The 25,204-nt window shown below is 41.5% G+C and overlaps 1 protein-coding gene across 2 annotated transcripts in view; it reads left to right on the forward strand.

The window, feature by feature from the left end:
* Positions 1–25,204, forward strand: part of RPN2 (ribophorin II) — a 63,479-nt gene that overhangs the window by 29,058 nt on the left and 9,217 nt on the right. For both annotated transcript variants that reach the window (XM_006144105.2, XM_006144106.2), the window contains exons 9-13: positions 2,209–2,314; positions 16,956–17,047; positions 19,140–19,254; positions 21,929–22,123; positions 23,302–23,388. In XM_006144105.2, the coding sequence (XP_006144167.1) occupies positions 2,209–2,314; positions 16,956–17,047; positions 19,140–19,254; positions 21,929–22,123; positions 23,302–23,388 (595 nt within the window). The remainder of the gene's footprint in view (positions 1–2,208; positions 2,315–16,955; positions 17,048–19,139; positions 19,255–21,928; positions 22,124–23,301; positions 23,389–25,204) is intronic.

Here is a 25,204-nt window from a genome sequence, read left to right on the forward strand (position 1 = left end):
AGACACTCCCCTTGGAAGTGCTCTCTTACTTTCTCTCTCTATAAAATGCAGGTCCCCTAAAGCAAATTTTAAAAATATTTAATATTTATCATTTTTTCTTATATATGAGTAATATATTTTTATTATAGGAAAAATACAGAAAAGCATAAAAAGAAAATATAAATCACCCATAATTCTATTATCCAGAGATAACTACTGCTAACATGTAATCGTATTTTTGTCAGTCATTTTTCTGTGCACATAACATTTAAAAAATTGAATAAGGGTTATGTTTTTTCCCTTTAACAATGTGTCTGAACATTTCCTTGTAGGATTAAATGTTTTTCTATAATCATTTTTAATGACTGCATACCATTACTAGTTACAGTTTTTGAAAATTTAGAGTCCATTATTTTATGAACTTTACTGTGTTGAATTAGTAAGTTACTGAAATCAGTTTTGAATTTTAGCAATGATAGGTTTTTTTTCTTTTTTAAAGTTTTTGCCATAGGGTGCGTGTGCTCACCAGAAAGAGACAGAGAGAGATAGTGAGAAAGAAAGTGAGAAATCATCCCCCAGGGAGGATGGCCATTCTGCACTCCCATTATGCTACCTGCTGGCCCCCGGTGCATTGTTTTTAGTTGTTTTTGTTTGTTTGTTTGTCATTGTTTAGTTTTGTTGCCATAGGGTGCATGTGCTCATTGGAGATACAGAGAAAAGTAAGAACATGCCCTGACACACACACACCCCCACCCCCAACCCCTGTGGATAGCAGTCCCTTCTCCATTCTCTTTTTTGGGTTTTTGGGCACACATGCACATATGCTTGGTGTGTTTTCAGGTATGGGACTCAAATGATATAATCAGCCATGTGGGATCTAGCCACCTTATCCACCATAATAGTGGCTTGCCTGGGAATGCATTTCTTTCTTTTTCTTTTTTTTTTTTTTTTAAGAATTATTTTATTTAACTTTATTTATTTATTATTATTATTATTTTCCAGTTTTATCAGAGACAGACAGAGAGAGAGAAGGAAAGTGAGAAAGCAAACCACCAGGTCTGGGACTTGAATCGTGGTCAGCCATGTAGGAGTCCAGTGATGTAACTGCTATGCCATCCGCTGGCCCTAATATCACTATTTTAAATCTGTGTGAACCCAAGAATGTAGCTCTAAATTATATAAAGCAAAAGATGAGAAACACATGGGACCAGCAGTTGGCATAATGGATAAGTTGCTAAACTTCCATGTAGTCGACTGTGGTTCAAGTTCTAGACCTGGAGTCTGGACATCCATGCACACACGCCCGTCATGATTTTCAAGCCACCGGGTCCGGGATATGAACTGCGGTCAACCACGTGGGAGTCCAGCGACATAGCCATTACGCTAACTGCTGGTTCCCCTACATGCATTTCTTATATGGTTGTAAAGCTACAAAGACAGCATGTGAAATTAAGACATTAAAATCATTTTTAGGAATGATCAGTAGAGTGATAAATGTCTTCTTTTTTTCTTTCTTTTTTCTTTTTTAATTTGCCAAAGGGCGCACATCCTTGCCAGAGAGAGAGAAAGCACCCCTCTTCCCCATGGGAATGATCAGTCTGCAATTTCTCCCCCATTATTGGGATTTGGGGCATGCGTGCACATGTACCTGTTTCTCAAGCCTTCAGGTCCAGGACTTAAACCATGGGGTTAGCCATGTGGGTTTCAGCTGCCTTAATCACCATGCCATGCGCTGGTCCCGAAACTGTATATAGTTAAGAGGTAGGAATCCTCTACCTTTCTTTCCCTTTAAAATAAACAATACTAGTATAAAAGTAACACGTCCCTTTTCACAAAACATGGGAAAGTAGAAAATAATATCCCCCCCAAAACCCCACTCAGTTTTACTACCCTACTTTTCTGAACTTTTTGGAGTATTTCCTTCTACTTTGTTGTTGTTAAGCATAATTGGGATTGTTTTACAGATTTAACTACTTTGCATTAAATTGTGGAAAGCTACCAGAAGGAGGTGGAATTTTAGGAGCTGAGAAGGAGCAATCTAAGGAGGACATTTTAGCTCCTTTTTAAGTTGTCCCCACATTGTAATCTGTGGTTGAGTTGATTATCTAAATGGGGTGGGAAATGGAAAAGTTAGAGTAGAATAGCCCGGGGCTGCCCCAAGGAGATACTTTGTAATCTCTGAAATACTCCTGACCTCTCTACCTAAATTCTTGCTGTCATTCTTAACAGGGATGTTTTTGAATTAAACTTCATCAATGCCAAATTTGCTAGTGGTTATTATGACTTCTCTGTCAAAGTCGAAGGAGACAGTCGTTACATCGCAAATACTGTAGAGGTAGGTGCTTTCCTTGTTATTTCTGTTGGCATGTTAATATATCCGAGGAAATGAACAAATAGGCACACAGCATTAATCGTTGGGTATATCACCTTCTCCTTGTGACCACACTAATAGGACTACGTTAGTAGAAAGGTAAGTTCTAACTGTGCTGTTTGACAGACTTACCCAATACTTTGTAAATCAGGAACTTGGTATAGTGTTTATTTCATTCTTAAATTATTTTCCATTAAAATTTAGTAATTTAGTATTGCTATCTTACATAAAACTTAGGAACTAGAGAAATTAAAATTATTCATAATTCTACCAAGGCATAATCTTCCAATATTTTTTGTGGTAGGCCTTGGGTAGATTTAGAAAATCCAGTGTCAGGTGACTATAATGAGGCTGTCTTGGTACAGCACAGAGGAAACTCAGCAGTTTTCCATGATGAATTGTGTTTCAGATGTTCAGGGAACTCTAATGGGTTTGAAGATCCAAGTATCTTTTTTCTTGTCTTTTTAAAGTTTATTTCTTCCATGAGTGAGAGAGAGACAGCACCCCCAACAGGGTCTTGACACCACGATCCACCCCCAGCTTTTGACCAGCCCTAGATCATAGGCACATGTGTTCCTGGTGTACTCAGAGAAGACTCCAGACTTGAACTGGGAACCTTCCCATGCGGACTGCTTTGCACAGCAGTCACATTTTCCCACTGCATTTTCATCTGGCCCTGCAAGTAGCTTTAAGGATAGAAAGCTAAGCCTCATTTATCTAATGCTTTGTGGGAATGAGATATTGCACACTGGTGTTTTTTTCTAGCTAATAGAATTTTTTTTTTAAATGTATTAACTTTATTTATTCTTATTATTTTTTAATTTTGCTATAGGGCACATGTGCTTGCCAGAGAGAGACAGTAAAAGAAAGAGAGAGAGAGAACAAAAGTAAGAAAGCAAGCCTCCAGGTCTAGGACCCAAGAGAAAGAGGGAAAATGAGAAAGCAAGCCTCCATGTCCGAGACACAAACCACAGTTGGCCATATGGAAGTCTAGCACCTTAAGTGCCACATCACCTCCTGGCCCTAGCTGATAGAAATTTACTTTTTTAGGCACTGACTTTCATTTTACTCTTTTCTGATAGAGGTTTATTTAAGAAGAATGAAATACTTTTCTACTTTTTAAAAAAGATTTTTTCCTTTCTATGAGAGAGAGAGAGACAGCTCCTCCTGACAGAGTCTTCGTTCTCCGATCTACCCCATTCCTAGCCAGCTCAGATCATGGGCACACGTGCACACAGCATGCTCACAGAGGTCCTGGGTTCACGCGTTAGTGCAGTTCCATTACCATTTCACTATTGCCTTGTCCCACTACCTTTTTTTTTTTTTTTTTTTGCCATGGGGTGTGTGTGCTCACTGGAGAGACAGAGAGGGAAAGGGAGTGAGAGGGAAAGTGAGAAATCACCCCCACCCCCAGAGGTATGGCCACACTGCATTCCCTTCTCCTCCAGTCTCTTGGGATTTTGGACTCGCATGTACACGTGGCAGTGTGAGTTTCATGCTTCTGGGACTGGGACTCTTAACTGCAGTTGACCATGTGGGAGTCTAGTTAGGAGTACAGTTAATCACCATGCCACTTATCGGCCCCATCATCTCCCACTTTCTTATACTATGGATATGATTGAACCTTTTCTTACTCTGAATGAGGATCTAACTATGTACCCTTTTTCAAATACATATTACGTAAGAAAACATAGTTCTCTGTACTTTTGCTTACATTATTTTATTTGTATGACCAACTTGAGAGATGGGTGGAATCACCTTCACTTCACAGATGAGGCACAAAGAAGTAGAAGGACTTGTCCAAAGCTGGATGGATCCTCCACAACCCCAGTTCAGTGAGTGTGTCCTGGTGAATTAAAGCAACCTCGGAGGTTGTGGAGCTGTGGATAGCTCAGCAGCTGGCTTTTTTTTGCGGGGGCAGCTGTTCGAGGGCATATGTGCTTGCCAGAGAAAGAGAGAGGAAATAGCAACTCCCCATCAGAATGCTCATGGTGCTGTCAATTCTTCATCTCTCCCTCCTTTCAGGATTTTGGCACGCACATGTTCCTTGAACCACCAGGTCTGAACCTCAAACTCTGGCAAGTTGGCCATGTGGGATCCAGCTGCCTTAATCTTCAGGCCACTCAACCAGCCTAGTAGCGGGCCTTTTTATACTGGCATTTTCTCTTTTTCTCTTGGAGAGGCTTTTGCTATAGGGCACGTGCGCTCGCCAGACAGACAGAGAAACAGAAAGTGAGAAATCACCTCCCAGGGGGAATGGCCACACCGCAATCCCTTCTCCATTCTCCTCTCGGGATCTTGGGCATGCACGCACACGCGCCCAGCATGAGTTTAAGCCACCGGGTCCGGGACGCAAACTGCAGTTGACTACGTGGGAGTCCAGCGACATAGCCATTACGTTAACTGCTGGTCCTGGCATTTTCTCTCTTTTATACTAGTGTTTTCTCCCTTCCCTTCCTCCAGAGTCACCTGTCATTTCTCTATGCTTCTGCCACTGTAGCTTTTCTACATACACTATCAGGTGTTCTGTTGAGTGGGGAACCTCAGAGAGATGCTGTGCCTTTCCTGAAATACTACTGAATGCGTGTTGTTTGTGACAGCTATTGTCTTTACCATTTAGATATCATTTTTGACTTACTTTTCATAATTAAATTTTTATTCCATTTTGAAATCATTTTATCTTTTTTTTTTTTGGAGGGGGGGAGGTTTTTGCTACAGGATGCATGTACTTGCCAGACAGAGAGAGACAGACAGACAGATAGACAGAAAGCAAGAAATCATCCCCCAGGGGGTATGGCCATGCCACAATCCCTTCTCCTCCATTCTCCTCTTGGGATTTTGAGCACGCATGCACATGTACCCAGTGTTTGTTTTAGCCACTGGGTCCAGAACTCGAACAACAGTCAACTACGTGGGAGTTTAGCGACATAGCCATTATGCTAACTGCTGGTCCTGAAATCATTTTATCTTAATAAAAGTTTCAAAGATAGTTTGTATAATTCCCATATTCACTTCATCCAGCTTCCTCATATAGTCACCTTATAATCAGTATTAGGAAATTAACATTGATAGAGTGCTATTAATTAATCTACAAACTTTAATTCAAATTTCACCAGTTGTCCTACTGATGTCCTTTATGTGGTCATGTTTATGTTGATGACTTGGGTAAAGCATGTCTATTAAGTTTCTCCACTGTAAAGTTGCTGTTTTTCTGCTTTGCAGTTAAATATTTTGTGGAGTAATCCTTGAGACTAAGTATTCAAGATCATCTATGACAGTTATTACTGTCATGTTTGCCAAAAGGTGATTCTCTCATTCCTTCCATATTTCTTGTATTACTTGAAATTCTACTAGAAGAATAAAACTGTTCCTTCTCCCCTGTTTATTTATTTAAAAACTAATAATTATAATAAAATTATATTTATTTCCTATAATATATTAAAAGTAATATAAAACAATTATACTATTTAATATAATAAAGTCCTAATAAAATAGTAATATCATGGACATTTATTCTATATAGATCGTGATCCACTTACTATTATTCTGTATATAATATATATTTTCTTTCTCATATTATTAGATTCAGCCTTTTGATAGTTTTCAGGATGGATTCAGTGACACTCACTCTTTTAGTGAAAAGAGTAGGTAGCTAGAAAGTTTGACCTTTTCAAAAGTAGAGCATTACTTAACGTAGGTACGTTAGACACTCATATTTAAAGTTTGACAGAAAGGAAGATATTTTCTGGAACACTTGTCTCTCTGCTTCATGTCTGACCTTTGGAGCATGAGACATTTGATCTTAATCTATTCACTACCACAAATTTGGATAGCAACTGTCCTAGTGTATATCTCGAGCCTTTAAAATCTAGAGTCTTAGGATGTTAGTTTCCTTCATTTGGAGGCTATATTTGCAATTCAACACCTTAAAAGGATAAACTTTTATCCTCCTGAAACTTCTTCCTTCCACCTTATGTTGGCAACAATATCCAGCTTAAATGCCAAACTTGCAGCTCACAAGTTTTCTTAACGCCTTTCCTTATTTTCACTTCTGTCAGTCACTTCCAGTCAATTACCAAGTCCTGTTTATTCTATTTCTAAATGTCTTTTCTGAGAGTGCTTTGTTGTTGCTTTATTTAAGTTGTTTAAGTTATTGGAAATTGTTTTCTACATGTTCTTACTGGTATTATCGGTTTTTGATAATCTAATGGGTATGAAATAATACTTTGTTATTGTAATGTTTTTATTTGGTTACTAGTGAGGCCGAGCATCTTTTCTTGTCTTTCTTGGCCATTTAGATTTCTTTTCCTGTGAATTGTTGTATATCTTTTGCCTTTTTTCTTTTGATTTATTAGTGTTTTTATTATTGCTGTGTAGGAGTGACATATATTCTTGATGCTCATCCTTAGTTTTAAGCATTGCATATCTTCTTCTAGCGTTGCTTTATGGTGCGTTTTGGTGGGGACTTTTTGTTTTGTTTTGTTTTTTTTTAGCGATTTTTTGCTATAGGGCGCCTGTGCTCGCCAGACAGACAGACAGAGACAGAGAGACAGAAAGCGAGAAATCACCCCCCAGGGGGGATGACCACGCCGCAGTCTCTTCTCCTCCATTCTCTCGGGATCTTGGGCACACACGCACACATGCCTGGCGTGAGTTTTAAACCACCGGGTCCGGGACGCAAACTGTGGTCTACTACATGGGAGTCTAGCAACATAGCCATTATGCTAACTGCTGGTCCCTATGGTGTGTTTTGATGTACAATAAAGTTAAGTTTAATGAAGCCTGTTTTAAAAGTCTTTTCTTAGATTGGATTTTTGTATTTTCTTTGAAAAGTCCTATGCTAGTCTCAGATCGAAAAGGTATACTCAGGCTGTACAGTACAGTGGTAGTAGTATGCTGCTCAAGAGAAGCCAGACCCAACATGGCAGCCAGTTTGAGTCTCTGGCTCAGTCAGCCTGAAACATTCCAGGCACGTGCATGAGTGCTCAAGATCTGCTGGGCTGGAGTGCTGGAGGAAGGGGATCATGGTGTGATCAGACCCTAGGCAGGGTGCTCATTTCTGTCTCTCTCTTTCTCTCATGCATGGTACACATGTGCTCTATCATGGATAAAGAAAGAAATTGTTTAAAATAAAAAAAAAATTCTTGGGACCAGCAGTTAGCATAATGGCTATGTTGCTGGACTCCCATGTAGTTGACCACGGTTCAAGTCCCAGACCTGGTGGCTTAAACTCAAGCCAGGCACGTGTGCGTGTGTGCCCAAGATCCCTAGAGGAGAAGGGATTGTGGTGTGGCCATCCCCCTTGGGGGGGTGATTTCTCGTTTTCTGTCTTTCTGTCTCTCTGTCTTTCTGGCGAGCGCATGCACCCTATAGCAAAAACCTCTCCAAAAAAAAAAAAAAGAAACTTAAAATTAAAAAATTCTCAAGTCTTAGTCATGGTGTTGAGGGTGGTGGGGTACCATGGTTGGAAACCATGTGGAAGACCAGGGATTTAGATCCCAGGTCAACCAGAGCACACCAGGCACATGTATCAGTGACCCTGCCCAGCTGGAAAAACTAGGAGGGGTATGTGGTGCCATGAAACCCTGTTGAGGGGCTCTCTCTAGAAATAAAGAAAAACTTTTTAAAAAAGTATTCTCTTATTCTTGTAACATTTTAAAAGTTTTTTCCCTTATATTTAGGGCTTCAGTCTACTTGGAAGTTTATTTTTTATTGTTACAGTATTTCATAACCAGTATATAATTGTGTTTATCAGATCATATTACTATTTGCTTATATACATTGCTCTTTTATTGGGGTGGGAATTTCCTGTGGGCAGAGAAAAAAATCTTGTTTTTTTAATGTTTCCATCTTGAGTCACTTAGGAAAAAAAAGGATGGAGTGTTCTAAAGATGTTTTCCCACAACCCAGAGTTGTTACCACTCTATGGTAATTTATCTTCTAGGGGTGAGCTTCAACTTTTATTTATTTATTAAATAGCAGCTTTATTGAAATGTAATCGACCTACCATAACATCTTCCCATTTAAAGTGCACAATTCAGTGTTTATAGTATAGTCACAGAATTATACAACTATTACCATTATCGGACAGTACTTTCAGAACATTTTTGATCACCTTAGAAAACAACCCTACGTCTTCCTCCTGGCTCTGGCATTTACTAGACTGTTTTTTGTTTCCAGGGTTTGCCTATTTGGGACATTTCTTTCTTATATGTGTGGGGGTGGGGGTGTTTTTAGACAGGGTCTCACTATTGTCATCCTCCTGCTACAGCCTTCCAAGTAGCTAGGACCCACACACAGCTCCTTCATGCAGGATCTCTGTATGTTGCCCACATTGACGCAGGCTTGGGATCCTCCTACTTCAGCCTCCTGAGTAGCTGGAACTACACATGTCAGTCACCATGCCTGGCTTTTTAGGGTGGGCTAGGAATTGAACGTTGTCTTTCCCTGCAGTGTCAGCCTGCCAAATACAGCCCATGCTACTGTGACTGCCGTATAAGGGATGTTTTGCATAAATGGAGCCATATAATATGATACCTTTTGTGTCTGACTTTTTCTCCACTTAGTGTAATATCTGTAAGGTTCATCTGTGCTGTAGCACGTAGTACTTTATTCATTTTTATTGCCGAATAGTATTTCATTGTATGGATATATCGCATTTTGTTTATCCACTCATCAGTAAATGGACATTTGAGGTATTTCCACTTTTTGGTATTTATTTATAATGCTGTTGGGACTGTTCATGTACAAGTTTTTGTTTGAGCACTGAACACCAACTTTCAATTTTTGAGGTTATTTGCTTAGTAATAGATTTACAGGGAAATATGGTAACTGTATTTAATTTTTTTGACAAACTGACATACTTTTTCAGAGTAGTCACATCATCTTGTACTCTTACCAGCAATCTGTGGCAGTTCCAGTTTCTCTGCATCCTCAGCAGCACTTTTTGTACTCTTACCAGCAATGTATGGCGGTTCCAGTTTCTCTGCATCCTCAGCAGCACTTAATTATCATCTGGATTTCCGGGGATAGTCATCTAAGTCGGTGTGAAATGGTCTCATTGTGGTTTTGATTTGTATTTCCCTGGTGGCTCATGATGTTGAGCATCTTTTCACGTGCTTTTTGGTCATTTATATATCTTTGGAGAAATGTGTATTTAGATCCTTTGCCCATTGGAAAAAAAATTGGGGGAGTCTTTTTATTTCTTCCTTCCTAATCCATATACCTCTTACTTCCTTTTCTCTTATTGAGTTGTAAAATTCCTTTATATGTTCTGGTTATAAGTTCCTTATCAGATAAATGATTTGCAGAGATTCCTCACGGTCTGTTGGTTTTCTCTCACTTTCTTAATGTTTTCCTTTTGAAGCACAAAAAGTTTTAATTATGATGAAGTCAAATTTATTGTTTGGTTTTCTTTAAATGTCATATCTAAGAAACCATCACCTAACCCAAGATCATGAAGAACTTTATAGTTATAACACTTACTCCTAGATTTCTAATCCATTTTGAGTTAATATTTTTGTATGGTGTGAGGTAAGGGGGTCCAACCTTTTGCACATGCATATTGTTTTCCCAGCATCATCTGTTGAAAGACTGTTCTTTCCCCATCAAATGGTCTCAGCATCCTTGTCAAAGATCCGTTGATCTGGGACCAGCAGATGGCATAATGGTTGACTCCCACTTAGTCTGCTGTGGTTCAAGTGTCAGACCTGGAGGCTTAAAACTCACACCAGGCACGTGTGCTTGCATGCCCAAGATTCTGAAAGGAGAATGGAGGAGAAGGGATGGCCATCGACCCTGGGGGATGATTTCTCACTTCTGGTCTCTCTGGCGAGCACATACACTCTATAGCAAAAATCTCTTCCTTAAAAAATAATAAAAATATCGGGACCAGCAGGTGGTGTGGTGGTTAAGGCGCTGGACACTCCCACATGGCCAAACAGGGTTTGAGTCCTGAATCTGGCGGCTTGCTTTCTCACTTCCTCTCTCTCTCACTCTCTACCTCTGTCTCTCTCTGGTCAAATTAACAAATAAATGAATAAATAAATAAAATAAATCATTTAAAAATTTTTTTAAAATAAAAAATAAAAATATCAGTTGATCATAAACATAAGGATTAATTTCTAGACTCACCACTCTCTTCTGTTATTCTGTATTTTTGTCCTTGTGCTAATACCATGCTGTCTTGATTACTGTAAACAGCTTGACTTTTTGTAACATCAAATCTGGTGTTCGTCCAAGTGTTTCTGTGACCGTTGGAAAATCATCTAAGAATGGCAGAAATGGCTCATAGCTATTGTTCATGCAATAATGATAAGCCCCCCTTGAGGCCATTTGTTGTTCTTGTCCTTCTTGGTGATAGAGTAAGCACTACAAAATCTCCTCTCTCCCTCTTTGACACATTAGAGCTGTGTGTGTGTGTGAGAGAGAGAGCGAGCGAGCGAGAGAGAAAGAGATAGAGACGAGTTGACTTTGACCTCTGCCACATATGCAACTTTACTTTGTAATTTCAGTAATCGTCACCCTTAAAGCCTCAGAGCAGGTCAACAGGTCCCTGTTTGTTCTCCCTAGAGATGCTTGACACTGGTCAGAGTGCATTAACAGTGGTTTGGTGTGGAAGGCCTGTAATAGCACTCATTGACATTGGACTGGCTGTCAAGGGAAACATGGGTTTTGGAAGCTTTCATTAGCATTAATTGCCCCTAATGCACCATCATTTTTGACAGTAATAAGCTAAACAGTGAGGTTATTACTCCTACGAGAAAGACAGTATTTCCCAACGTTAAAACGTTTTCTCAATGTGTGTGGCATGCAGCGCAAGCAAAGAAAGGACTAGAATAAGCCAGTGTAAAGCAGGCTTAGCTGCATTTAAAGTAGAGAAACAAGTCCCTTCCTTATTGTAAAAACTAAGTCCCTACAGTGTTGACTTGAAGGAAGAAGCTGCTAACCAACAAGGACCCTACACTGAATTCTTTAAAACAGGGCTTTGAAAAAAGTTATGATGATAGGCATTTCTCAGAGGAATATGCTTTAAAAGAGTAGTATAAGATACTTTTCTTTTGAGTATTTCTAGAGACCCATTTATATTACGATTTTAGGAGCAGAAGGATTTGTTTTAAACTGTTTCCTATTCAAGAACACTTCTACAGTGTTTCTGTGCAGCAAAAAAAGTTGTAATTTAGGGAGCTTCTTTTTCTTTTTCTTTTTTAATTTGCTGTAGGGCAATGTGTGCTTGCCAGAGAGAGGCAAAGAAAGAAAGCACTCCCCAGGGGGGATAGTGACTCAGCAATCCCTTCTCCATTTTTTTCTCAGTATTTTGGACACGCACATACATGTGCCCACCTTGTTTTTAAAGCCACTGGATCCAGGATTGAAACTATGCCACATAGTCTGCCTTGTGGGTTCTAGCTGCCTTAAATATAAATACTGGTTGGTCTAGGGAAGCCTCTTAAGATCAGGGCTGAGGACAAACCCAAACCAACTTGAGTTCACTGCCACGTGCCCTTTTGCCCTTTCTGTATGTCTGTATTGTCTAGGAACATGCCTGGTGTCTTTAGAACAAACACACAGCTGAATCTTGATAGCAGGGCTTAGTGACCATGCTGCTGCTGAAAGTTCATAATCCGGATTCTAATCAAAAGCCGGAAGTTGGTAACTTCCTTATCACTGTGCTTAGGATACATTGAGGAGCTTGACACAATTCTTTTTATTATTTTATTTAACTTTATTTTTTTTTAATTTGACCAGAGAGGGACAGAACAAGAGAGAGAGTGAGAAAGGTAGCCGCCAGGTCTGGGACTCGAATTGTGGTCAGCCATGTGGGAGTCCATATACCCTTAACCACCATGCCACCTGCCGGCCCCCTGACACAATTCTTTAAACAGCTGTTTATGTATATCCATGTATTAAAGGGAAAGTGATTTGTTTGTTTGTTTGTTTTTTTAAAGAATTATTTTTTAACTTTATTTATTATTATTATCATTATTATTTTCCAGTTAGATTAGAGAGAGAGATAGGAAGTGAGAAAGCAAGCCACCAGGTCTGAGACTTGAACCGTGGTTGGCCATGTGGGAGTCCAGTGCCTTTAACCACCATGCCACTTGCTAGCCCCGAAAGCGATTTGTTTTTAAAAGTCACATTTACTGGGGACCAGCAGTTGGCGTAATGGCTATGTCGCTGGACTCCCACGTAGTCGATCGCAGTTCAAGTCCTGGACCCGGTGGCTCAAACTCATGCCAGGCGCGTGTGCGTGCGTGCCCAAGATCCCAAGAGGAGAATGGAGGAGAAGGGATTGCGGTGTGGCCATCCCCCCTGGGGGGTGATTTCTCACTTTCTATCTCTCTGTCTCTGTCTTTCTGGCGAGCGCACGCGCCCTCTAGCGAAAACCTCTAAAAATAAAAATTAAAAAATTAAAAAGTCACATTTACTGGTTAACACTTGTTTAATACAAAAATAGAAGGAAAACAGTATATTACCTATAAACTCGTTGCCCAAATAATCCCTACATTTTAAAAAATAGTAAAATATGCATGTGACAAAAAAATTTCAAAGCATTGAAAGGCATATAATGAATATAAGAGCCTTTTCTCATCTCATCTGCTATTAAGTTTGCTGTTTACCCTTTAAGAAAAAAAAAGGATGCATATAATAGTCAACATACCCATATACTTTCTTATGTATGCAAAAAGGATCATTTGATAAATAGTTGTATTCTTTGCTTGCTTTGTCACAAAGTATAGCTTCCCATCCTTACCCTTGGTCAGGGAGAGTCTGTTAACTTGACAGCCATTGACCACACTCCACTCCTGTTATAATTCACAATTTGCCTAGATTGGGACCAGCAGTTAGCGTAATGGCTATGTCGCTGGACTCCTATGTTGTCAACCACGGTTTGAGTCCCGGATCCAGTGGCTTAAACTCACGCTGGGCGTGTGTGTGTGTGAGTGCCCAAGATCTCGAGAGGAGAATGGAGGAGAAGGGATTGCGGTGTGGCCATCCTCCCTAGGGGGTGATCTGTCGTCTTTCTGTCCCTCTGTCTCTCTCTGTCTTTCTGGCGAGCGCATGCACCCTATAGCAAAAACCTCTCTTAAAAAATAAAGTTAATAAGACAATTTGCCTAGATTCAAAGGCGAGCAGTGATGCTAAATGTAATTCTACACAAGATAGTTATATTAAAAAGTAGGAGGTAGGTACATGGCATGGTGGTTAAGGCACTGGACTCCCACATGACCAGCCACAGTTTGAGTCCCAGACCTGGCAGTGTGCTTTCTCACTTTCTCTCTCTGGTGAGCTTATGAGTTCTAAAGCAAATTTAAAAATAAAAATAACTTAAAAATTAAATAAAATAAAATTTTTTTTAAGTAGGAAGTAGTATCTTCATATCTGACCTTAGACAATGACCTTGATCTTTATTTATTTTTAATTGCTGGAGGATGTGTACACTCACCAGAGAGGAGAAGGCATCCCCCAGTGGGGCATGGCCATGCTGCAGTCCTTTCACCAATTCCCCATCCTGTAGAGATTTTGGCACATAGTCATGCACATATGCCTGTGTGTACTGTACGTTGAAGTCACTGGAGCCAGGATTCAAAGTGCGTCGTGGAATTTAGCTTCCTTAACCACTAGGCCATAGGCCTGGCCCTACCTACCTTGTTCTTCATAATTACTCCATAGTAACTTATTATTTGCATGTGCTATTATTATTTTTTTAAAGTTTTTCTGCTATAGGTCATATGTACTCTGTGTAGACAAGAGAGAGGGAAAATGAGAAAGCAACCTCCAGGGGGTGGCCATGCCACAATCCCTTCTCCTCCTCTTGGGATTTGAGCACGTACGTGCATGTACCCAGTGTGGTTTTCAAGCAGGTCTAAGACTCACACTGTTCAGTTGGACATTTGGGATCCAACCACCTTAACCACCATACCACCTGCTGGTCACTGTACCATTATTTAGCTAGTCTCCTGTTCATGGTTAGTGAACAATGATTTCAAGATCACATCTACAAATTAAGTGAACAAAGATTGTAGAGAGTAGTTTACTGTGTGGGCAGATTATTTCTATGGTGTAGAGTGTTGCTAATCTTCTAAAAATTCTCTAGTCTTCTAAAAAATTGGAGGGCTGCCTAAGCCCTTCAAACCTCTTCCTAGTCTTTTTGCTTTGGCACATTTCCTACTTCCCAATCAGAGCCACTCCAGCAGATGTGGATCACAGATCTTTCTCTTGTGCTTTCATAGCACTTTGTATATCCCTCTATTAAAGCAGCAACCTGGTCTGCTGAAATTATGGTTTACATTTGAGACAGAAAAGGCATCTTGCCATATCTGCATCCCTTGCACCTAGGTGCTCCATGTGCTGTAGAAGAATATGGGCAAAGTGATCTCATCAAGGAACTTGCTCAAAGTCAGTAGCCTTATCGAAACTCTGACTGCTCCTTTGCTTGAGCCTTCCACTCCAGTTTGTCTTCAAATGAAAATGCTGTCAGTGCCTATCTTGGTGAACTTTATATAGCAAAGCTTGCTCTGGTTCTGAGTCCCAGGTGAGGTGTGAGGCTGTTTACTCAATGTGAGCCCAAAGAACAAAAGCAGAGGCTCCTGCCTCTCTCCTTAGGAGGTTTGTTCAACTGAATTTCTGTCTTCTCCCCTTCCCCACTGTTGTAATCCACCCAGTGGCCTAGACTCAGTGACAGGCAGTGATGCTAAATACAACTACCAGTAGATAACCGTGTATTCAGAAGTAGATGATAATTTTTTTGGTAACCAGTCTTTTACATTCAGTTGTGTTTTGTTGTTTTTTTAAACTAAACAAAACATTCCTATTCAACCTGATCATTGAGGCTGTTGTCACAGAACAGTTATTATGGAGACAGAAGAGAAGGCTGTTAAAAAGAACTATTTGATATAGTTCTCATTCTCTTTTGAAATTTTCTCTTCTTTGCCCTTGATGTGAGGCTGTCACACCTTGCTATGGCAGTATGGGAAATGCTGAAGCTTTCATTCAATTATTTGCCCAGCCCTTTATCTCCACTCCTTAATCCCAATTGAGACTATAAGCCAGTGGATTTGGCAAGGATTTCCTTAAGCGTTACATTCAAGCCTATCAAATATTTGGAAAGCTCGCAGTTATGTTTGCACATAAAAGCACCTTGGGTTTGCATAATTTGCACATTCAAACTTAGATTTTAACTCACAAATTTCCCTTAAGTAGACTTTTAACTTATTTCCTGCCTCTTCTAGATATTACATTTATTTTAGTCTTATCTTTAAATTTCTTGTTTACTGGCATTAGCTAGCTTCTCTTTGTGATGATATTTGTAAGGGACACAGGATTTAAACACCCATCACAGGAGTCAAGCTGGACAAGTTTGCGCTAAACACACTCCACGTCTCAATGGCTTAAAACAATAGAGGTTTAGTTTCTGTCCATGCCCCTGGGTTAGCTGGAGATTCCACTTCATGTCCTTACTCCTGGCCCCTGCTGCAGAAGCAAGCCTGTGTTCGCACATTGTCTGCCCATGTGAGACAAAAAGCAATTCACACGCTAACTCAGAGCTTCTACCTGACTTCTGCTAAATTTCATTGGCCAAAGAAAGTCTCATGACCATGCCTGACTCAAGGGTCCAGGGAAGTAGAATTCTGTCACATGCTCGGGAGAAGAGTAAGTACTTGGTGAAGGTACAGTTAGCTGCTATGCTGTACTGCAGTCTTCATGGGCACAGTTAATATTTCTTGAGGCAGAGAAAGTGTCCGAGGGAAGCTATGTAACAAGGGGATCTGTTACCTACCAGTCATTTAATCTTGAGCAAATGGCCTAATCAGAGTGACATTTAGTTTCCTTAACTGAAATAGCACTGTTTATAGGATTGTTGTGAGGATTAAATGAGATAGTCTTTACAAAGCCACATAATAAGTGCTTGATAAATCTTAGCTATCATTAGAATTACGTACGTACGGATTTGAATTAAAGGTTACTGGTTAAGGATTGTTCACTTATTTATTTTAAAGGACACAAGGGGGAAAATATCTGTTTTTGTTTTCCTTTATTCCCCCTTCTTTTAAAACCTACATCATCCATCTAAAACCAGGAAAGGGTAGAGGGATAAGAATCAAGGAGTTACTTTTAGGCCTTAGGATGAAAGGCATGGAAATATTACCTGACTAGGTCAATTTTACTATAATCGTTGAAGACTTCTGTATTAGGGTTTTTTTCATGCCTTTTCTCATCTTGAAGAGCAGAAGACTTGGGGCCAGCAGGTGGCATCATGGTTAAGGCACTGGACTCCCACATGACCTATCGCATTCAAGTCCTAGATCTGGCAGCTTGAAACACATGAATATTTGAGTGTGTGTGTGTGCGTGCGTGCGTGCGTGTGCGTGTGCGCGTGTATGTGCACATGCCCAAAATCCCAAGAGGAGAATGGAGCAGAAGGGACTGTGGCACGTCATCTCCCCTGGGGGATGATTTCTCACTTTCCCTCTCACTGTCTCTCTGGCAGTGAACATACCATGCTGCAAAAACCTTAAAACAAAAAGTAAAAAACTTCGGATTTGCATGTTAATTGCTTGTGTTCCACCAGTGATGTGGGGTTGTCTTCTCTGTTTCACTGTAGCTCAGAATCAAGATCTCCACTGAAGTTGGCATCACAAATGTTGATCTTTCTACCGTGGATAAGGATCAGAGCATTGCACCCAAAACTACCCGGTAGGTAGGATGCCACGTGGGCACTGGGGGTGGCCAGGCTCTTCCTAGGCGCTGAGCCTCTTCGGACATTATGTCTGTGTCAGCCGGGTTTGAGTGTGCACCCCAAATTAAAGAGGCTTTAGTGTCACTGGTACTGCACCAGGGATTCTGCCCAGCATGTAGGTAGAGTCGGGGGTTTGTCTGTGCCAGTGTTTAGCATGAACAAACTGTTACCAGTTCCCAAGAGAAGGAGCTGACCTTAGGATGTAAGTCTGAGTTCATCAGTTGTATCACTAAGCACATTACTTAGTCAGATGACAATTTTCCAAATAGTCAGACTTTCTCAGTGAAGGAAGCAGTGTATTCATTTATATTCTGGTGCAATCTTCCTATCCTTGCAGTCCTGAATTGCTTTTGGTGTCTTCAGAGGCAGCACCTTCTGGCCTGTGGTGGGGCTGAAATCAGTTGGCAGCCTCATAGGTCCCTGGAGCTGAGAGACCTAGCTCTAAATCTGCCACCCCCTTTCTGTATCTATAGAAGGCATTATGAATAAGTCTCAGCATTTTTCCTGCTTTGTTCACATACAGCCTCAGGATCTGTTTTAACCCAGCCTTCTCTGTAACCATTAACAATTGATCGGAGTTGGGCCAGAATGTTCAGTGAAGCTCTTTTGTCAGCCCTCCCTCAAGTTCTTTTTAATATTTTTAGAATTATTTTAATTTATTTATTTATGTATTTATTTTAATTTGACTGGCGGGGGTGGGAGGGAGAGACAGAGAAAGAAAGCAAGCCGCCAGGTTCAGGACTCAAACCAGGCTCGACCATGTGGGAGTCCAGCACCCCTAACCATCATGCCACCAGCTGTTCCCATCAGGTTCTTATTTTTGAGGGAGGCATCTCTGGATATAGCTCAAACTCCAACTTTATTTATCTGGGATAACTATAGAGTCCAAAGGATAGTAAGTGAGCACTCAAGGCTATTTTTAATTTTTATTTTTTTACTTTTTATTTATTTATTTATAGTTTTTTTGCCATAGGATGTGTGTGCTCACTAGAGAGAGACAGAGAGAGAAAGTGAGAAATCGCCCCCTAGAAGGCAGATATCCACACTACAATCTCTTCTCCATTCTTTTGGCATTTTGGACATGCACATACGTAGTGCCTGGCATGATTTTCAAGAACCATGGTTGGCCGTGTGGGAATCTGGCGCTTTAATCACCATGCTCTTGGCCCCCTCAAGGCTGTTTTGAGGACAGGATGTTAGCCTGGAAGCCAAGCAGTCACTCCTTTTAAATCATGTAGAACTGGCCTTTCTGTCTCTGGCTTGGTTATTTTTACAGTGATGTTGGAAATAAGAACTCAGTTTGAGGATCCATTACATTACTGTCGGAGAGAATGTTTTGGAAAGTCACTCTCTTTATATAGGTGAAAAGTTGTTCTTATTCATGAGTAAATATACAGCTTAAATATAAAATAAAGCCAGGTGTGAGCTCTAAACCATTTAGCTTGTTTATCTCTGGCCAGCTTATCCTAAAATCCCAGGAGGCAGCTATGGAAAGAAAAATTTTCTTGATCAAGTCTGCTTTTTGAGAAAATGACATTTTACAACTGAATTTCAGGGCAGAAAGAAAAATTGAAACAATATCGAGGGGGAAAAATGTAGCATTATCCCTCCGCATCTCTTCTCCCTGTCTCCCCACCTTGTTCACATGCACTGCTGGTATCCATCCTGTGATTACTTATCCCTGTGGTTCTGCCAGGCCAGCCCTCCCTCCTATCCAAGTGCCTGCAGAGGTGCACGTAAGCCCCACTGGGGCCTGAGTGGGTTGAGTTGAGAAGCCTTAGGTCTTTAAGTAAAGCCTAGAGGTAAGCGTGTGCGTATACAGTGTTTCCCCCGATCCCCAATGGGAGTTACTTTGTGCTTTTCTCAGTCCTGACTTTTGTCTGTCCCTTTTGCACCACCCCAGTCACAGATCTTTTTCTACATGTGTCTGTCCACGATAGAAGTGACACGATGGGAGAGGGAGGGTAAGGCAATGGAGGGAAATACATGTTATTTGCCTGTCCTCAGTGGTATGCGGATCCTTTGAGGATTGTATCATGTCTCTTTCAGGGTGACCTACCCAGCCAAGGCCAAGGGCACATTCATCGCAGACAGCCATCAGAATTTCGCCTTGTTTTTCCAGCTGGTAGACGTGAACACTGGTGCTGAACTCACCCCTCACCAGGTCAGGACGAAGCCTAGACGGTTCTCTTGGCCTGGCACCTGAACGCCCAGTACTCTTAATGGCATGGTATAAAATAGAGAAACTCCCACATTCCTCTTTCAGATCTTGACTCTGAATCTTGCCAGTCCATCAGGTTCTGCTGGTTGTAACCCTTCACCTGGCAAACATGGCTACCTTTTAAGAGGGTCACTGGTATGGAAAAGATGTGTTTAAGACAGATTAGCACTTTGGGGTTTTTTTTTTAATTATTTATTTAATTTTATTATCATTTCTTAATTTGTTGCAGGGCACATGTGCTTTCCAGAGAGAGAAAGCAAGCCTCCAGTTCTAGGACTCGAACCGTGTTCAGCCACATGGAAGTCCAGTGCCTTAAGCACTATGCCAGCTGTTATCCCAAAGACAGATTGGCACTTAATTGAGACTTTGTTCTTTCTTATAATAAAATGTATATATTGATTTCAGGGTGTTTTAATTTTGCCATAGGGCGTGTATGCTCACCAGAGGGGAGGTAAGGGGAGTGAGAAAGCACCCTCTAGGTGGGACGGCCACACCACAGTTTCTTCTCCTCCATCCTCTCAGGATCTTGGGCATGCACACACATACACCCGGCTTGTTTCCGAGCCACCAGGTCTAGGACTCTAACCTCATAATTGGCCATGTGGGTTCCAGCCATCTTAACCATCATGCTCTGGGTTGGCCCAGGGAGGGGAAAAAAATACACACACAAACACACATGTAATTTTTAAAAAAGGAAAAACCTAAGAGAGGATCTGAAGCTTTGTTGTTGTTTTAGCCAAAGCGTATTTTCTACTTGTGAGACTCAGAAGATTAGTCTTTCTTGTGCCTGTTTCATATTAGGAAAGCACTAGGTTATATTTGTTTTCATATATAAACTAAAGGAAATTATTATTGGAAAAAAAAGTTTAAATCATATATGCTTTCCCCGGAGAATCTTAGATGACCCCCTTGTCCTCTCAGACACCTCCCTTTTCCCTTGGACTCTGCCATCCCCCTTGATTAATAACTGCTCTCAACCTTGCCATGTACACGGTTAAGTGTTATGTGGAAAATTCAGATAAACACTTTGCGTGCTAAAAGACAAAGATTGTGGCACCTTGGGCTTGGTTTAGGTGCTCTGTCCTAAGACTTTAGCTAGAAGTAGCAAACTGGTATTTGAGCCAAGAGGCAGCTTCAGAGTAGACCACTGAGATGAGTAGAAACCCTGAAAGTAGCTAATGGACACAGCTGCTGCACATGCGCCCCAAAGTGCCTGCCCCTAGGACATAGTTCCCTGTCCCTTGCTCTCTTCCATCTCCAAACTCCAAACATTGTGGTCAGGGCACTTAGCTGTGTCTAACTGACCTTTATGCACTTCAGTCCCTTAGCATTTTCTAGCTTCTTTCCAGAATGACATTTGCCAACCAAGTAGCGTAAAGGAAGAAAGAGTACAAAGAGAAGAAATTACAAGGCTAATTGGGAGGATTAGTGTTAGGACAAGGAGAGTTAGTGAGGAGATATAACTTTAATTGAATACTTGTCTCATCCAAGATTCTGTTTTGGAAACCACAGCTTAGAGACCTCCCAGGTAGAAATGACATTTTGCAGAGGAGTTTGGCAGCCACCTGCCCTTGACTATAATAGAAGGGAAATCAGACATCTGGGCTCTCAAGGCCCATTTCAGGCCAAGACTAATTGCTCTAAGTTGGGATGCTTCACATCTATGGGTCCCTTTCCCTAAATACTTCGATAGCTCTTCTTTGTTCCCTAGGTGTAGAGTAACAAATGAGATTTATATTTTTCTGTGGCTCCAGCTCCAGCTCTAGCTGTGTGACCATGGCAACTCATTTAATACTCATGCCTTATCATCTGTAAATTAGAACCAACCTGCCTGCCTTTTGAATTCTTTATTTGGAAATGCTTGAAAGAAAATCTCTGAGCGGATATTCAGTTTTGCTGCAGTTCTAATATACAGAGACGTATGCCATTGAGGAATAAAGTGATTAGATTCAGTACTATCATACTGAATATCAGCTATTATTTATTGACTAGCTGTTATATAGTAGGCACCAAATGTTTGGCCTACATTATTGCACATCTTTACAGAAATAAACCACATGTAGACATTAAGTAACCCACTCAGCTAATCAGTAGTGACACCGAGCGAGTCTGCTTGTCTTCAGAACCCAGGCCTGCTCCGACACGGCCACTCTGCTTGATTAGAACTCTGCTTTGCCATCAATACCCACACCTCCTCTACTAAATCTTTAGCTGGAGGCACTAGGAAATTGAAAATGGGCCTCTTACAGTTCTACCTCATTTCCCTTCTTTTCACCCTCTGGTGAAGAAGTTAATTGGGCAGCAAAGTGGTCAAAGGCTGGCAGAGAGAAGAAATTGCAGCAATAGCAAGGGGCTTAAATCATTCACAAACTGGGCATTCAGGCTCAAGAATTGCCTGGAACCCCAAATTAAATTTCTTTCCTTATACCAGCAAAAAGTTGTCTCTCTGCTAGGAATGAGGGTGGAATGGCTACACCTTTCCCTCTCAGGCAGGTCTGGCGAATCCCAGCGCTCCCACCATGATGAAAGAGCTCTCTGCTGCCTGGCTGGTTTCAGCATTGAGTGCATGTGAATTTTGAAATGATCAGGTGAAAGGTTGTATTATTATTCCATCTAGACCTTCGTCCGGCTCCACAACCAGAAGACTGGCCAGGAAGTGGTGTTTGTTGCCGAGCCGGACAACAAGAACGTGTACAAGTTTGAACTGGATACCTCTGAAAGGAAGATCGAGTTTGACTCTGCCTCTGGCACCTACACTCTCTACTTGATCATCGGAGATGCCACGTTGAAGAACCCAATCCTCTGGAATGTGGTATGTGTCTGAGTGCGGCCTGGCCCAGGCGAGAGGGGCTGTGCCACAGTCAGCTCCTTCTCAGGAGCATGCAGCTCACCCTGGCCTTGCGCCTCTCAGGAGGCAGCAACACGCGCTGTGAGGTGAGGCAGTGTGTGCTCTCTCCATGCGTAGTCCTAGGACCCTGCGGGTGGGAAGTGCTTAACAGTGAGTGAGTGAAGTGTAGATCTGTCCTCACGAGGTCTAGCAATCTGTCGATGTCTGTGAACATTTTACTGGAAGGAGGTTTTCATATTTCAGCAAGGCACCACGGAAGATACATAGATACACAGATAAGGCCCTGGCCTTTGAGGTACAGTCTGTTACCTCATGGGAGGGATAAGATGTGAAATCTGGGTGGTTAAGGCAGTTCATTGTAGGATGTATAAAATGCTAGTCAACTTACAACAAATATCGGTGCTTCGTCTTGTAATTTACATATGCCCTTCATCTGCATGCCTGGCTTTCTGTTGGCGTGATTAGGGAAAACCTCTTTAAAAACAATGGCATTTGAGCGTGGGGTTGAAGAATGGCAAGGCCTTATCAGAATAGTTTCTGGGGCTGTGGAGCCTATAATAAAGCTCAAGGTGCTTTCCCTGCGATTTGGTGGCTCTGTTTTGTGGGATCACCCCAGTCCTACCAAGAGCAGCAGGTGACAGTGTTGGAGAGATAGACTCTTGTCAGATTGTAAGCCTTTAATGGTAGTTGGCTCCCATTACAAGACAATGGGACAACTAAGTTTCATGTGTTGTGTTCAAGGCCCTGTTTCTTCTCCTGGACTTTGGGCTGCTTTTTGAACAAGAGTCCACTTTCTCTTTTTATGTGACTAAATCACACTTCCCAGGATCACTAAGCAGTTTCCGATTACAACTGTAACAGCCTTTGTACCAGCTGGGATTTTGATATTAAGCAACTCTCTGGGGCTTGCCATACTAGTAGAAAATTCAAACTCTTGCTCTAAATAGCATTTCAACAAATATTTGTTTTGTTCTTGTAATTTTTACTGCCTTAATTTGTCAACTAATGGATCAGAAATGATTGGACTGCTTGGAGCTTTTTTCAATTACGGTCCTAGACTTGAGTAGGGACTGTTATCCTGCTGAGGAGTTTCACCTGCTTCTCTGCCCCTGTGCCTTTAAATATTCGCCTTACGTTTTTAGGCTGATGTGGTCATCAAGTTCCCTGAAGAAGAAGCTCCGTCGACTGTCCTGTCTCAGAACCTTTTTACCCCGAAACAGGAAATTCAGGTACATCCAAAGGGCTAGTAACACTGAGGGAAAATGGGCACAGTGAGAGCAGGCAGCCTACCCTTGGGCTGGGGCTCTGGTTCCTTCTCTAACCTGTTTTTATGATATTTTATAGTTTGATCCTCACCACCCTTGAATTAAGCAGGGCAAATAGCTGTTCCCTCCTTGAGCTGAACAAACAGGTTTCAAGAGCTGAGTGACTAGCTCCTGGAAAGCAGAGTGGGAGATGAAGTGGGACCCTGAGTCTGTTTGTATTGGCCTGAGAGGCCCAGGCCTCAGAGCATGGCTGGACACCTGTGAGCACAGATGTCGCCTTCATCTTCTGTGCTTTTGCGTAAATCAGGCTGATGGGGCTGACTGGGTGGGAAAACTAACTGGGAGGACTTACCTAAGGAGAATTCTTTCAGTACTCACCTTCCTTGCACACAAATATAAGCAAGCCCTGCCTAGCCCGCAGGAGTGTTATAAAGATCCAAATAGAGAAGGGAGAAGGAAAGAAAGGCCTTGAAATGCTTTAGAAACCCTTTACAAAATAAACGGTAATCAGTCTGGTACTGACTAAGGAAATTGAGGTAGATCCATCCGGTAGACGTTTATAACCCTGAGACATGATTATATCGTTTAAACATGGAAACCTACATGTGAATTAATGCTGAAATGTTCTAAATGATTATTCTCATTTCACTATAAAAAAAGGACAGGGGTCCAAAGGGTAGAGTAATAGGATTCTTTTTGAAACTCCTCTTAATACTGACATAGCACTGCCTAAGAATGTAAGATACAGTTAAATAGTAGAAGGTAGAGCTAAGGATGACGGGGCTAGCTCATTTGTGGGGTAGATTAGGCGGCAGCAGCCACTGTGGACAATGTTAGGAATTCTCCCTTAGTGGCAGCAAAGGGGAGCTGAGGTGATAGCTTAGGAACAGGAACCTCAGGTGGGGCTACCTCCTTATGAGTAGGGTTGGCTGGGCATTGCCAAGCAAAGAAGTCACAGTTTATACACTGGAGAATCTTTAAACGTTCAGTGTGCGTGTGTTACTACCTGCACGTCAGAGTCAAATGCCTCATTTCATTTGGTGCTTACGAGCCTGGTAGGGTGAACATTGCCTTCCACACCTTCAGTTTTTTGTTTTTGTTTTTTTTTTGAAGCTAAGACAAAGAGTGGTTAAGTGGCTTGTCCCTGGCCATATGACCAAACATTAGTTTGGGCTTAAATAGAGGCTTCTTTTAAGGTTACAGTATCTAGGTGAGCCTCCCAGAGAAAAAAATTCATGTTGAATTACTCAGGGGAAAATCAAAACAGAAATATCAGGATTGCTCACCATGTCTTCAGTTTTAACTCTGGAAATTTGAGTGAGAAAGTTTGTTCAGGGCTTCTTCAGAGCTGTGGCTAGAGGGGTGAAGGCTGAGTTAGGGTTGGAACCATCTATAGTGAGGCTCTGTTCATTTTCATTACTGTTTTTTAAATTCTGCCAGAGGGCACATGTGCTTGCTAGAGGGAGGATGGGGAGAGAGAGAGAAAGTGAGAAAGCATCTCCCATGGAAGTGGTCACACCAAAATCTCTTCTCCATTTCGCCCTTCTTTTGGGATCTTGGGTACCCACACACATGTGCCCAGAGTGTTTCTCAGGCCACCGAGTCCAGATTCTACTGCACAGTTGGCTTACATGGGATCCAGCTCAGATAACCACCAGACCACAGGCTAACTCCGCTCTGATGAGGTTACCGTTAATCAGTGACCATGCCACTCTAGAAACCCAGAGTGATATGACGTCTAGAATCCTGCCTCAGTGCATCACCCAAGCCATCCTCGTAC

This window comes from Tupaia chinensis, unplaced genomic scaffold (genome assembly GCF_000334495.1).
Source record: "Tupaia chinensis unplaced genomic scaffold, TupChi_1.0 Scaffold000115_1, whole genome shotgun sequence".
Taxonomy (NCBI): domain Eukaryota; kingdom Metazoa; phylum Chordata; class Mammalia; order Scandentia; family Tupaiidae; genus Tupaia; species Tupaia belangeri.